Genomic DNA, 14,481 nt, shown 5'->3' with positions numbered 1-14,481 from the left:
GCAGTTCCTTGTTCCCTTATTTAAAGAACTCCATTTAAGCAATACTTGGAAGTAAGACACATGACCGTGAACCCTCACGAACTGAGCCACTTTAACCAAAGCCAAATTACATCTATTAAACGTGCTACAGTACAGTCTGAATGGGGCAGGAATGTGAGCGACACACAAAAGGGACATATGCCACATCACCTGATCCACCTTCATGATCTTCTTGGCCTTCATACTGATGTAATAATCTCCCCACAAGGTTTTCAAAAGAACTTCCTTTTTGATGCCAATTTTTTGACTGTAGATTTTGGCAAAGTGCTCAACTCTGAAAGAAAAGCAAGTGTTGGTGTTACGAGTAACAGCAGTAAGTATGAGTGTTTCTGTGTCAGGTACCGTTCAGAGTGCTCTGAATGCACTACTAGACACCCTCATTTCAACCATCCGAAGGGCTGGCACTCATTACCTCCCCATGATCCAGAAAAAGCTACACACACCAAGATATTACGTAGGTAATATGTGAGGCTGGGACCAAACCCAAGCAGTCCGGCTCCGGAGCCCGTGTTCTTGTCCGATGGCTCTACGTTCCTACAGATTAGAATCCATGCTATCGCTCCCTTCCTTAACTCTGCATGTGCAAAACGAGGCAAGGGGAACAAGGGCCAAGGAGATGCAGGCTCCAACTGCCCTACACAACTCGCCAGCAAGAAACTTCGTTTCGGCCTGTCAGGGCTATAGGGGCCTGGTGCTCACAAAGGAAAAAAACGCCAGAGCCAGAGCCTGCCAGAAAAAGGTTTCTTAGCCTCCTGGATTCCACAGGAAACATACGCACACTTGGAGAGAAACCAGTTAGCACCAGTCTGCTCTACCACAAACCCCAGCCACAGGACAACAGGTCACCTGACACATTGGCATGGGGCAGGTAGCATCTGTGCCGTCAGGACCTAGGACCCAGGAAAACCTCCTTTCGCAGGGATGAGCACATTTCATGTAAGGCGTGAGTCCACCTCTCAAAAGTACCAGCATCTGGAAGATGCCTGCTATTTTGTCCACTGCACAGATGCCAAAGGTAACGTACTCTGGACAAGTTTTTACCTATCAGTCGGCAAGTGCGGTATGGCCCGAATCCAGGGTTAACTACGACCCCGTCCGATGAGCTGATATTCTCACAGCAACAAAGCCTGGTGGGAGCAAGAGGAAGCTAGAGCCCTGCAAGTTCATTGCTGTGGTCGGAAGCAGAGAAGTGAACAGCAGGCTGCAACTCAGCACCAAAGCAGGCACCACAGAAAGTGCTGGAGGTAAGTATCCAGCGTCCCCTCTCACTGAGGACGAAGGGAGAGAACACACCCAACCAGGAATCAAAGTCCAAATTCTGCAGTCACAGGCTACTGGCATTCCAGGGCCGGCCTCGAGAGGCCAGGACCTCAGAGCGACTCGCTGTCATCAGCTGTATTTCCCCATTTGATCCCACAATGATTTGTTCAGGTGGGTTTGTTTTTTTTAATTTTCCAAAATTTTAGTTTCTATTGTAATTTTGTTTATATTTATTATACATACAAATTATGTATGCTTCCTACATACATTACATTATGATTAACTTATAACTGTCACAGTTTTGAAGGAGGGGATCCCTTCTCTTGCACAAATTCTCAGCTCAGTCCGCAGACCGACAGCTTCTGCCTTGGAGGGCTGACAGGAGCACGACCGCTCTCCCTCCCACTCCACAGGCTACTCCACAAGTCAGGTCCGTGGCCGGTTGTGCACAGTGCCCATGCCTCAAGGAAGAAACAGACTCTTGCTGCCTGATCCAGGAACCAGTAAAGAGAGCCGGGCCTCCTCCCAGGCTTCTTGCGGTGAAGCATGCCCAGAGCAAGGCACAGAAGCTCCTTCCAGATGCAAGTCAGCAGACCGCATCTCCCTGCCGGCTTCTACTTCTAAACCCCTGGTTCTGCCAGGCACGGTGCCATCCTCCATGCAGACTTGCAGATCCATTCCAGGACCTATGGGAGGGGGACAACAGAGGGCAGGCACTGTGGCCGGAGGTCCAGGCACATTCTCCAACCCAACCTTATCTGTGAGGCCTCACCTCCACCTGGATGCTTGTGAGGGCCCCAGTGAATACAGCAGACGCTTTGAGTGACATATGGTTAAGTTGGGTCTATTCTTACATGGCTAAAACTGAGGGTAATGACCGAGTGATTAGCACATCAAACTTCCAATATTTTCATATTTTGTATTTTTTGAAATTGCATTTTTTTGCCTGATATAAGACCAATTTTTTGTATATCCTTCACTGGCACTTAAATTCTGACTTTAATTATACTGTTCAGATGGTTTATGTTTTTATATGACCTGTTAACAATCTGACTGATATAAAATCTTCCCCCAACCATACAGATTTCTACTTATACTTCTATTTTTGCCTCATGCACTTTGTTATGATCACTGATACAGAGTTAATCTCTGTCCATTATCCATTAACAAGGATTCTTATACCACAATATATTTCTAAAGAATCTGCATTGTGGGGCACCTGGGTGGCTCAGTTGGTTAAGCGACTGCCTTCGGCTCGGGTCATGATCCTGGAGTCCCGGGATCAAGTCCCGCATCGGGCTCCCTGCTCAGCGGGGAGTCCTGCTTCTCCCTCTGACCTTCGCCCTCTCATGTGCTCTCTCTCATTCTCGCTCTCAAATAAATAAAATCTTTTTAAAAAAAAATAAATAAATAAAAAATAAAAAATAAAAAATCTGCATTGTTCATCAATACTGACAAACTGACTTTCTTTTTGCTCACATTTGACTGACATATTGAGCCAAAGCTTTGGTACTTACCCTCCAGCTATTATGCTTTCTGTTTATCTTCTCAGGTAGCAAACCTTTGGATTTTTTTTTTTTTTTAATGGAATTTTGTATCGTAACTGTTCTGGAAATGTGGATTTCTAGAATGATTTTCTGCTCATGCTTCCAAGACTTTTTTAAATGTTGATTTGTGGTACCCAGACTTTTGTATTTTCTTGGTCTTATACAACACTGTGTCAGATACATGTCCTGTTTTTAATGATAAGTGGTAAATTTAGAGGTTTCTACACTCAAACCTCTATCAGAATCATAAGTGATAGGCACAGAAATCTTCCAAAATCTTGGTTTTTACCCTTTCCATTCTTTTTCATCCCAGAGTTCCCATAAAACTTGCCTAACATCAACCCTTCCCCCCGCTATTGCTTCATGCTTTTTGTCTGTCATTAGTTAGTTGTAATTTTAAAACTATGACAATTTCTCCGTTCTTGGATTCTGTTTTAATTCACTTCCTCCACAGAGTACCTTCAAACGGGATTCTCAGAAAGACCTGCAGACCTACTGACCCATCCATCCTGGCCTATCTTCCTGAAGGACAATGTGGCCAAGGGGAGGTGATGGGGTATCCTTGTGCGTCCAAGCCGCCCAGCGGGCCGCCGTGAACAGCAGGAGCCGAAAACACTGGTGTACAAAGACAAACGGACCTGCTCTAGGGAGGACTCCTGGCCCTGTTTTATAGGGTTGGGAACTCAGCTGCACTTATCTACAACCGAGCTGGACTCTGACCTATCCGAGTCAGCAGATTCTCCTGGATTCACATCTGCAACAGGACAGACTGAGGCCGTATACCCCGGTTCAGCCTCATGTCACACTCCTTCAACCTGTCCCCCGGTGAGAGTTTCAACCATCCTCCAAATTCTGAAATGTGCTCCTTTCCCACCTTTTGGGACACAGGAGTTGCCCCCTTTCCCTAGTCACGACCCATCAGAGGGAGGCCGGCAGAAATACACCTCTGGCGCTTTCATTCCACCAGCTCCCATAAATGAACGTGTCCACTTGTCGACAACAGGCACTGTTTGGCAGGATCCTAAATGCGACCCTGCTTAACCCAGGGCATTCACTCACTGACAGCATATCAAAGTGTCCAGGGTTGTGAGGATCCCGAAACCATCTGTGCAAGCCTCTCCCCATCCCTTCTCCTTCCACAATAAACTGACACCAATTTCTGAGATTCAGACTAAAAATCGCCCGGAACGTTCAATGATTTCTAGAAATCATTCCCGGCAAAGAATAAGCCCCCCACCCTGTGGCTCACGAGCAAAATGCTGACAGGTTAGGAAACTAACAGGCCTGACCGAGTCATATGACAGAATGAATCACTGTACTTTGTAGCTCAAAGAAATTCTCAGAAATCATCTAAGCCCAACATTCTTAGTGTTCGGGTGAGGACACTGAGGCCCAAAATGGTGCCCATGGCCTCATAAGCCGTGCGGAAAAAGGGCACATTCTCTGCCGGTTGGTAGTTTCTATTTTTGTTATATGTCCACTCTCTGAATTTCAGTAGGACCTTCACGGGCACCCAGTGGACGATAGTCTCTATAACTGATGACAAACCAACAAGGAGAAACCACGCTATTATAATTTATTATCCTGTCAAGGCAAAATCTGTCCGGTCCAAAGGGAGTGAAGGTCAAGCTCCTTTAAAAAAAGGAGGGCCGAACAGCTAAGACTGCTTGGGCCCCGCAGGCCATGCACGCTGCTCAATTTCTGATCCCGTCTTCTCTCCTGTTTGCAAACTGACAAATGTTTCTTGAACAGGCTCTGTTTGCCCCTGGCGCATTATGTCTGGTTCTGCTACCCCTGCTCTATATGCAAGACTCAGCCCACGGCCACGGCCAAGTGAATGCCGCCGTAGTCCCACAGCTGTTCGTCCGAGCTCCAGACATTTTTCACTAAGTAATAATTCTTTAATTGTATTTGGGTTTTCTGATTTTACAAGTCAGTAATGGTTGTGTTCAGAAACATAAATCAAATGCCCATCACATTCTAAACCCGGACGTCACAGTCCATGGCCCACATGTACATATCCAGAAGGGCGCCACCAGAAGAAACAAGGGTCCCTGGATCCCAGAGTAGAAGCCCCACAGTCAGAAAGCATAAACTTCAGTGTCAAGTGGACCTTAAACGCAGTATCAGCTCCTCTGCTTCATGGCTGAGTGATGTTAAACAGCTGCTGAATGTCTCTGAGCCTTGGATAATTCATAAGAGTATCTATTTAAAAGGACTGTCTTAAGAACTCAATGAAATAATTTAAGCAAAGCAACCAGCTTAACATTTAGCATGGGTACACCCGAATAAAGTTAGTTTCTCTCCATACTATCTTCTGCTAGTGCAGACAGTAAAAGTTAATAGAAATGTATTTGCTCACATATGCACAAATAACCTCCAGAGTATACAAGAAACGGCCAGGATGCACTAGTTTCCTGTAGGGAAATGAATTGAAAACCCAAGAGACAGGGTGGGAGACTTTTCATGGTCTCCCATGGATACATTTTTGTACCTTTTGAATTTTAAATTTATTCAAAGAATAAAGTTCTAAACAAATCATTTTACATAAAATCTACAAAGAGATGCAAGACTGGTTCAACATTCAAAAAGCAATCAATGTAATCCACTATACTAACAAGTTAATGAAGAAAAAACCTATGATTATATTAACCGATGCAGAAAACGCATTTGACAAAATTTGACACCCCTCCATAAAAATGACTCTGAGAAAAAAAGGAATACAGGGGAACTTCCTCAAATTGATAAAGAACATTGAAAAATAACCTACAGCTAACCTTATACTTAATGGTGAAAGACTCAGTACTTTCCCTCTAAGATCAGAACAAGGCCAGGATGTCCACTCTCCCTGCTCTTTAACAGTCCTGGAAGCTCCTGGCAGAGCAATAAGTCAAGAAGAGGAAAAAAAGTGGCAAAGTAAAGGAGGGATACAGTAGCCCCTGTCAGCAGGTGGCATGACTGACTTGTAGAAAATGCCAAGGAATCCACAAAGAACTCTAGTAAGTGAATTCAGCAAGGTCACAGTATACAAGATCGACATACAAAAACCAATTAACTGTATTTCCAAAAGGTAGAATGAATATGTGAGCACCAAGATTAAAAATATAATACCATTTCTAATTGATCAGAAACAATGAAAAATTAGGTGCAAGTCCAATATAATACGTACAGGGCTTTATGTTGAAAACTACAAAATGTTAATGAAAGAAATCAAAGAAGATCTTTAAAAAATTGAGAAACACAGTGTTCATGGATTAGAGAGGTACAATGTAGCAAAGATGTCAATTCTCAAATTGATACAGAAGTTTCCCCAATGCTTTTTCAGTAAAAACCCTAGCAACATTTTTTTTGCAGATATAGACAAAGATTATTATAAAATGTACATAGAGGGGTGCCGGGTGGCTCAGTTGGTTGAGCGTCTGCCTTCGGCTCAGGTCATGATCCCAGGGTCCTGGGACCGAGCCCCGCGTCAGGCTCCTTCCTCAGCAGGAAGCCTGCTTCTCCCTCTCCCTCTGCTGCTCCCCCTGCTTGTGTTCTATCTTTGTCAAATAAATAAATAAAATCTTAAAAATAAAATAAAATAAAATGTACATAGAGACGGACAGACCCTTGAACAGCTTAAATAATCTCCAAAAAGAGGAATGTGGGCTGAAAACAATCTACCCACTCTCAAGACTTGTTAGATACTTATAGTAATCAAGACTGTGTGGTACTGGTGGAAAGACAGCCACACAGATCGAGGAAATAGAAATAGAACACTCAGAAATAGATCCACACAGGTATCCAACTGATGTCCCAACGGATTTTGACAAAGGTACACAAGCAATCCAGTGGGGGAGGTATAATGGTGCTGGAGTAACTGGACATCTGTAGCCCAAAAAAGAACCTTGACCCAAGTCTCTCATTGTATACAGAAAATTAACTCAGAATGGATCACAGACTTAAATGTAGAAAGTAAAACTATTAAACTTTTAGAAAAAACTATGAGAGAAAATCACCAGGAGAGAAAATACTAGCCATACGGGATTCTTAGATTTGACTTTAAAGGCATAATTTATAGGGGCGCCTGGGTGGTGCAGTCGGTTAAGCGCCTGACTCTTGGTTTCAGCTCAGGTGATCTCATGGGTAGTGAGATGGAGCCCCGCACTGGGAATCTGTGCTCCGCCCGAAGTCGGCTTGAGTTTCTCTCTCTCTCCCTCTGCTCCTCCCCCCCCAAAGGCTCTCTCTCTGAAGTAAAAATAAATAAAGCCACCCAAATTCTGCTCTATGAAAGACATTGTTAAAGGATGAAACATCAAACTATAGACTAAAAGAAACTATTTATAAAACACATATGAGACAAAGGACTAGAACCTAGAAGGTAAAAAGAACTCTCAAAATTCAACAGTAAAAAAACCAAACAATACAATTAGAAAATGGGCAAAGGACTACACAGCAAAGGAGATCATCAACAAAATGAAAAGGCAATTTATGGGATGGGAGAAAATATTTCCAAAACCTATATCTGAAAAGGGATTAATAACTAAAATATATAAAGGGCTCATACAACTCAACAGCAAAAAAAAAAAAAAAAACAAAAAAACAAAGAATGCAATTAAAAATGGGCAGAGGAACTGAAGAGACATTTGTCCAAAGAAGATGTACACATGGCCCATAGACGCATGAGATGCTCAACATCACTCAGCATCAGGGAAATGCCAATCCAGCCATAACCAGATATCACCCTACATTTGTCAGAATGGCCACTATCAAAAAGACAAGGACTAACAAGTGTTGGCGAGGATGTGGCCACAGACAACCCTCGTGCCCCGCTGTGGGATGGAATTGGTGCAGCCAGGGATGGAAAAGGGTATGGAGGCTCCCTGAAAAATGAAGAATACAACTACCATAGGATTGGGTAATTCCACTTCTGGGTATTTATCCGGGGGGGAAAAAAAAAAGAACTTGAAAAGATATATGTAACCCCCGGTTCACTGCAACATCATTTACAATAGCTAAGACATGGAAGCAACCTAAGTGTCCATCAAGAGATGAACGGACAAAGATGTGTACCATATATAATATATCCTATCACATATATACATATATCATATGCATATCATATAATCATATATATAATCTGTGGAATCAAAAAACAAAAAAACAAAACCAACACAAGAGCCTCACAGATACAGGGAACAGTGGTTGCCAGAAGCAGAGGTGGGGGACGAAATGGGTGAAGGGAGTCAAAAGGTACACACTGACTTACAAAATAAGTTAACTCAGAGGATGTCATGTACAGCACATCACAGAACAGTTAAATACAGTACAGTATATTTGAAAGCTGCTCAGAGGGTAAATCTTCGAAGTCCTTATTACAGGAAACAAACTTGTTCTGTACCAGCATATGGAAAACTACACTTAGCATGGTGGTCATTTCACAGTCTATATAAATGAAGAATTATTCTGTTCTACACTTGAAACTAATACAATGTTCCATGCTATTCCTACCTCAGTGAAAAATGAAAGAGAAAAGGAAAGAAAATGAGGCAAGGACACGAAGAGACGTCTCACCCGAGGACACACAGGGCAAATGGGCACAGGAAACGATGTTCCACAGTGCTAGCGGTCAGGAAAATGCAATTAAGACCACAACAGCGTAACAATACACACCTGTCGGAATGGCTAAAAGAAAGCGACACCACTACATAGCAGTGATGATGTGGAGAGACTAGATCACCCCCACATTGCGGGTGGGGATGTATAATGGCGCCTCTTCTGGAAAACCAACACACTAAACCTACGACTGCCAAATGACCCAGGAGGCACACTCCCACGCACTCATCCTGGAGAAATGAGAACTTATGTTCACAGAAAAACCTGTACGTGGATGTTTGTGGTAGCGTCATTCACAACAGCCCCAAACTGGGAAAACCCCGGATGTTGTTCAAGCTCGAACAGCACCCACCCCAGGGAATACTGCTCAGCCACAGAAAGGAACCAACAGCTGATACATGCAACAACTGAGTTACTTCTCTAGAGAATTCCACTGCCTGAAAACAAGCCAATCCAGAAAAGGTTACATAATGTGTGATTCTGTTTTTATAACATTGTCAAGATGACAAATTATGCAAACGGAGGACACCTGTGACTCCAGGGGTTAAGGGGGAGCAGGGTGGCTATATTAGGGAAGGATCTTCGCTGGGATGGACAGTATCAATGTCAATATTCTGGCCGTGATATTGTGCTCCAGCTTTGCAAGATGTTACCGCTGGGGGGTACTGGGCAAACGGTACAAGAGAACTCTATTCTTTCTTACAACTCTGTATCAATCAATCATTATCTCAACAATAAAAAGTTTCATTAAAGAAATCATTTGTATACACAGTCCATGCGAAGAGATCGAAGGAGATCCGAACAGACTTACCCAAAGCCCCACCCATCTATTGCACTCGTAAACACCACATTGCCCTGATCCGGAGAGAAGTAGAGGTGAGAATCATCCGTGTCCTCCAAGCCAGTGCTCCAGTCATACACTTGCTCTCCTGGGTCAGTATTTGGATTCACTTGGGATTCAGTCTCTCTCTCTGCTCTTTCTTCTAGGACTTTGGAAGTAAAAAGAGTTCCTGTGAGTGCATTAATCTAGGAGAGAGGGTAAAATGGCAGAGCGTCACTAGATGTTTAGTACACTGTGGTGGGAGATGCGCTGTCTAGAATCATCAGTCAGTTTGGGCTCCATGGATGGAGGTGATATTTACAACAATAATTAACAGACATGTTATCAACCCATTCCTTCCAAACCCAGCAAGACTAAATTGTATGGCTTCTGTGAGGTCGTTTTGTGACCCGAGGGAGTGGCATCCAAACACGGGGCCTGGCGTCACTAGGAACTCACGACTCCACGATCCTAGTTCAGAGCCTGAGCCCGCTCCCTTGCCAGTTCTCACACCTGGACTTGTCACCACTCTCCTCGGGCCCTTTTCCTGCCTCAGCTATTTCCCTCCCAAGTGACCTTATTTCCTACCACAGAGAGAAGATGGAACCTATTATTCAGAAACCCTGCAAGCTCCCGGGATTCCAACCGATCAGCCCGGATCTGTCTGCAAACACCGCTGGTCCCTCTCCTTCTGCCTCCCTGGTGCCCTTCTTTGTCTGGCTCTATAGGGAACTAGATCCATCGATCGATCCACGCTTTCTCGCTGCTCTACTTTGATCCCTTCCTCCCTTTGGCAAATAACTATTCTCAACTGGTCTCATCAGTGGTAACCCCCTGTCCTGAAGAAAGTCCAGACCTCCACACGTGACACACGATGTTCCCCGTAATGGAAGCCCTATATTCCCTCCTACTCCCTCCTCCTGCTTCCCATGACCCCATTCTTCAGCGACAGCAAGTCACACGTACCTCTTTGAATGAAACATCCTACTATGCTTTTTCCTGCACTTACTTTGCATATCTTATTCCTTCTCTCCTAAATGCCCCGGCCATAACTCCCGACCTTTTTCCATCTCGAGGCTTCTGTCCCATGACTCTTCCTAACTCTCCTCTCTCTGACCCGGTCTGGGTGAGGCAGCCCTCATTCACGTTCTCCAACCACACCCGCGCCTTCTCGCTGCTCTCAAGGGTCCCTTTAAAGGTCTCCCCACCACACTTCGACATCTTTGAAGACAGGGACTCTGACCTATCGGGACATTCACACTCCCCAGCACACAGTGGACATCCCAGAATTCATTTATTCAACATATAGTTATGTAAATGTCTGCTGGGCAAATACATAAATGGTTGGGCAAAATGTCATCTAAAGGCAGGTCATAAAAAAAAAAAAACCAAGAGCCTCCTAATATTGCTGCACTTTAGAACAAACTCTAAGCTTGTTGCAAGAGTGCTTCAAAACCTACTACCCAAGCTTTGTAGTCAAGGATGCTTCCGGTGGACGGAGGGGACTCCTGAGGGGATGCCAGCCCCACTGTCCCTGCTGTAGTACGTGATGACTCCAACACACGGCAATCCTACATCCTAAAGATGCGAATTTCTGTGGCAACTTAACAGCTTCCTTACAACTCTTCTTGGAGCCCCGATTTTTAAAACACTGAAGTAAAGAATGAGATACCTGCTCTAAAATATTCTTGAGGTGAGAATAGGCTTCCTGCGGGGTGAATTTCAGTTCCACTATCAAGCGATCTATCTTATTGATCACCAAAACTGGACGGATGTTTTCAAGCCAGGCTTGTCGCAGAACGGCTTGTGTCTGAAAACAGGGAAATGTAAAACTCACAATTTGAAATAAAGCACATGAGAAAATCCCAATTCGTAATCCGCTCATTTCCATACTCTTGTATCACAACAGCTGCTCCCCCAAACACTCATGAAGTCTACATCACAGAAGGAAAGAACAACAGACAAGAAACTGCCCTTGCCTTTATGGAACTGACTATTTAAGAAGGATAAATAAAATTGTGCAGCGTCTACTGAATAATGAGAAAAAAAACAAATGCTCATGTTGCCAAAACACAGGCCAGAAAACCAGAGCATCCCCAGGAAGGCCCCACGTGCAACTTGCTGCCCCACCCCCACAGTTAACCTCTGTTCTGCTCTTCCGGAGTCAGGTGTACTAAGGACGCTTATCTTGTCAGGACAGAGACTAAGGCTGTGCTTCCTGGGCTGGGGGACCGATGCCCTCAGGGGAAACCAGAAGGGAGGTGGCAGGACAGTTACAGCACAACCTCTTGGAATTATCAAATTCTGTCCATTTGAGTAATTTAAAGCTTTTCTCATTCTTTTTAAAAAATACTACAACAAACAAGGGTATGTTAAGAAGTGGGATACAAAGGTGACATTTTTTGAGATAAAACATAAGGCCTCCAAACAAGTCCTTATAAGAACCGAGCTTGGAGAGCCACTCCAAGGTCCACGCCCAGCACATCACCCTGGTGAACTTTTCCACCTTTGGAGCAAAGGAGAAACACTAGCCTGAGGGCACAGAGGAGAGAGAGAGAGAAGGGGTGGGGGGCAGGAGTGGGTGTGTAGGTGGACAGAGGCGTGAGCGTAGCCTGAGAAGCCAACAGAAAAGAATTTCCCGTAGGGATGAACTGGCTCAGTATCGTGCCATCAACCACTTCCCCCAGTTCAGAATCCTCCCCAAATTCAGCATCTCCCCAACTCTGGCCGAGTCCCACTCTGAGAGGGCATCACAGATGCTTCCAGGTTCTTAAAGGTAAAGTCATCCTCGCCAAGATCCCTTCTGGGCGTGGGTGACTTAATGCCATCACAGACTGGAACATTATGGAATGAAACGTAAAACCAACTTTCTGACTGTCGGGGAACCATCTAAAATGGCACAGAGCCATCAGCGGCCAGTCCCTCCTGTTTTCCCCGCCTTCTTTATTTGACCTGTTACGTATTTCCACATTACGACCTATTACCTGTGGACAGACTCCTTCCACGGCATCAACCACGATGATGCACCCATCACAAATGCGGACAGCTGTGGAGACTTCCGAGGAGAAGTCCACATGTCCTGGAGAGTCTATCAGATTAATCAGGTACTCCTCGTTATCTAAAATGGAATTTGAAAACACACATTTTCAGTTGTGCAGGTACATGACATTCTCCCGGAGGTGTTCTAGAATAAGAAAGGTGCTAAGAAATGACTGAATAAAGCTAAAGAAGCCAAAAAGCTCAATCAACAGCTGTCGTTCCAACTTAGGAATTCCCACTGATGGAACTATTGATTCCAAGGAACATCTATAGAAAACATTGAGGATTTTATTATTCCCAAAGTTACCACTTCCTAAGAGCTTACTGTGAGCCAGGCACTGTGCTAAACACTTTTCATGTGCTAATCACACATGTCTTCCTGAATCCATACAGTAACCCTACAAGATAAATGTTACTATTTCACTCTATAGATTCCAAGTGGAGACTAAAAGAAACCAATACCAGGGCATAAAAGCTGTTCACAGGGGGCCAAAACGGGAAATGCCAATTTAAAAAGACACAAAGCACTTGGCCACTACTGTCCTACAAGCTCTCGGAGAGCGGGGTGTGAACCTGAGATTTAGATTCAATTTTCCAAAAATTTAAGGAGGAGTTACTATGTGCCAAGCAATGTGCTCTGTGCTCACACACAGATTGCACCTCCTTCCAGCCTCTTGACAAACAGGAGTATTGAGCTTTTAGTAGGATGATAACTCATGCAGAGTTGTCCCAAGCACTGAAAGCCCCACATCCCATCAAACCCCAAAGTCAGTCCCACATCCCATTAACTCCTAGGTCAGTCCCAGACAAGCCAGAACAATGAGCCACCCTAGGTTACAAAGACTTCACGCTGGAACATAATGAAAGAAACCATGCAGAAGAATAGTAATTCATTAGATGTCTACACTCATTCCCCATTTGCTAAACCTGATACGGTTCTTTTTTTTTTTTAAGATTTTTTATTTGAGAGAGAGAGCAAGCAAACAAGAACATGAGTAGGGGGAGATGGGCAAAGGCAGAGAGAGAAGCAGGCTTCCCGCCGAGCAGGGAGCCCAATGCGGGGCTCGATCCCAGGACCCTGGGATCATGACCTGAATTGGAGGCAGGCGCTTAACTGACTGAGCCACCCGGGCGTCGCCACAGTTCTCTTTTAAAGGCAAAGCAACCACCGAACACGCTCAGACTCCCCCACATACTTTACTTCTGCTCTTCCTCCTAACTCAGTGTTTTTCTACTTCCGTGTGCTGAAGAGCTACTCCAGGGCCCGAGGGCTGGATATTACACACGTTGCAGGCCATTTAGAGGATTTGCCCAGTGCCCTGAACCAGCTGACGACTTGCCTCACTCCCTAGCTGACAGTGATACTGAGCAAGCACCACATATTTGTGGACTCCGCCTGGCACCACGCTAAGCATTTTGCAGACACTGGGTCGTGTTTACTAGCAACCACCCTTTACAGTTGTTAGTACCATTAGCACAATTTCACAGAGCAGAAAAACTAGGGCACAGAAAAGTTAAATATCTTCCTTGAGTACATCTAACCAGAACCTGACTCCAAGGTAAACTGCCTAAGATCAAACAATTCAAAACGGTAGAGTAGAAGTTCAAACCCAATCTAACTCCAAAGACATACCTTTGACCACACCACTCAAGATGGCATCAAGTTCATCCCATGTGCTGAGAGTCCACTTGGGGTGAATTTCTAAACAACTAGGTTAAGGATTCAAAAGTGCACCAGGGCTCAGTGGGAGAGAGTGCCACCAATGAGTGATGGGCTGCTTCTTACACACCACCAACCTGTCCCAGGTCTTCTCGTGCAAGTTGAGTTACAAGGAATCCTGGCTCTGCTGCACCCACCGGGGAAGGCTCCAACCAGACAGAGGACTGTGGACATCTCCAAAGAAAACCAAAGACGTCAAAGACCCAGGGCCCTGGGACGGTGGCCCCTGGGCCTCAGTGGAGCTTTTTATTGTCAGGGCTCACAGCACCCTTTGGGATAAGCCCAAGCTCTCTACCAAATAAGGCAAAGGAAAATGAGCAGCACTAGCAGGGTCTAAGGTCCTATCAGCTCCCATCACGTAAAACAGAAGCTGTGAGATTCCTAAAATCTCTCCACATTTTCCTAGCCTAACCCTTCATAGATAAACATGCCCCCAAAGGGAAGAGATGTATGCAATGTCA

At 44.8% G+C, this 14,481-nt stretch overlaps 1 protein-coding gene across 4 annotated transcripts in view; it reads right to left on the bottom strand.

Moving 5' to 3' along the window:
- Nucleotides 1-14,481, bottom strand: part of EFL1 (elongation factor like GTPase 1) — a 118,645-nt gene that overhangs the window by 88,019 nt on the left and 16,145 nt on the right. For all 4 annotated transcript variants that reach the window (XM_027571620.2, XM_027571623.2, XM_027571622.2 and 1 more), the window contains exons 5-8: nt 12,246-12,379; nt 10,934-11,071; nt 9,253-9,467; nt 190-313 (exon numbers count right to left, since the gene is read on the bottom strand). In XM_027571620.2, coding sequence (XP_027427421.1) covers nt 190-313; nt 9,253-9,467; nt 10,934-11,071; nt 12,246-12,379 — 611 coding nt within the window. The remainder of the gene's footprint in view (nt 1-189; nt 314-9,252; nt 9,468-10,933; nt 11,072-12,245; nt 12,380-14,481) is intronic.

Source organism: Zalophus californianus, chromosome 6, assembly GCF_009762305.2.
Source record: "Zalophus californianus isolate mZalCal1 chromosome 6, mZalCal1.pri.v2, whole genome shotgun sequence".
NCBI classification, from domain to species: domain Eukaryota; kingdom Metazoa; phylum Chordata; class Mammalia; order Carnivora; family Otariidae; genus Zalophus; species Zalophus californianus.
The sequence above is the reverse complement of the archived record's forward strand: the minus strand, read 5'-3'. Positions and strand labels throughout refer to the sequence as shown.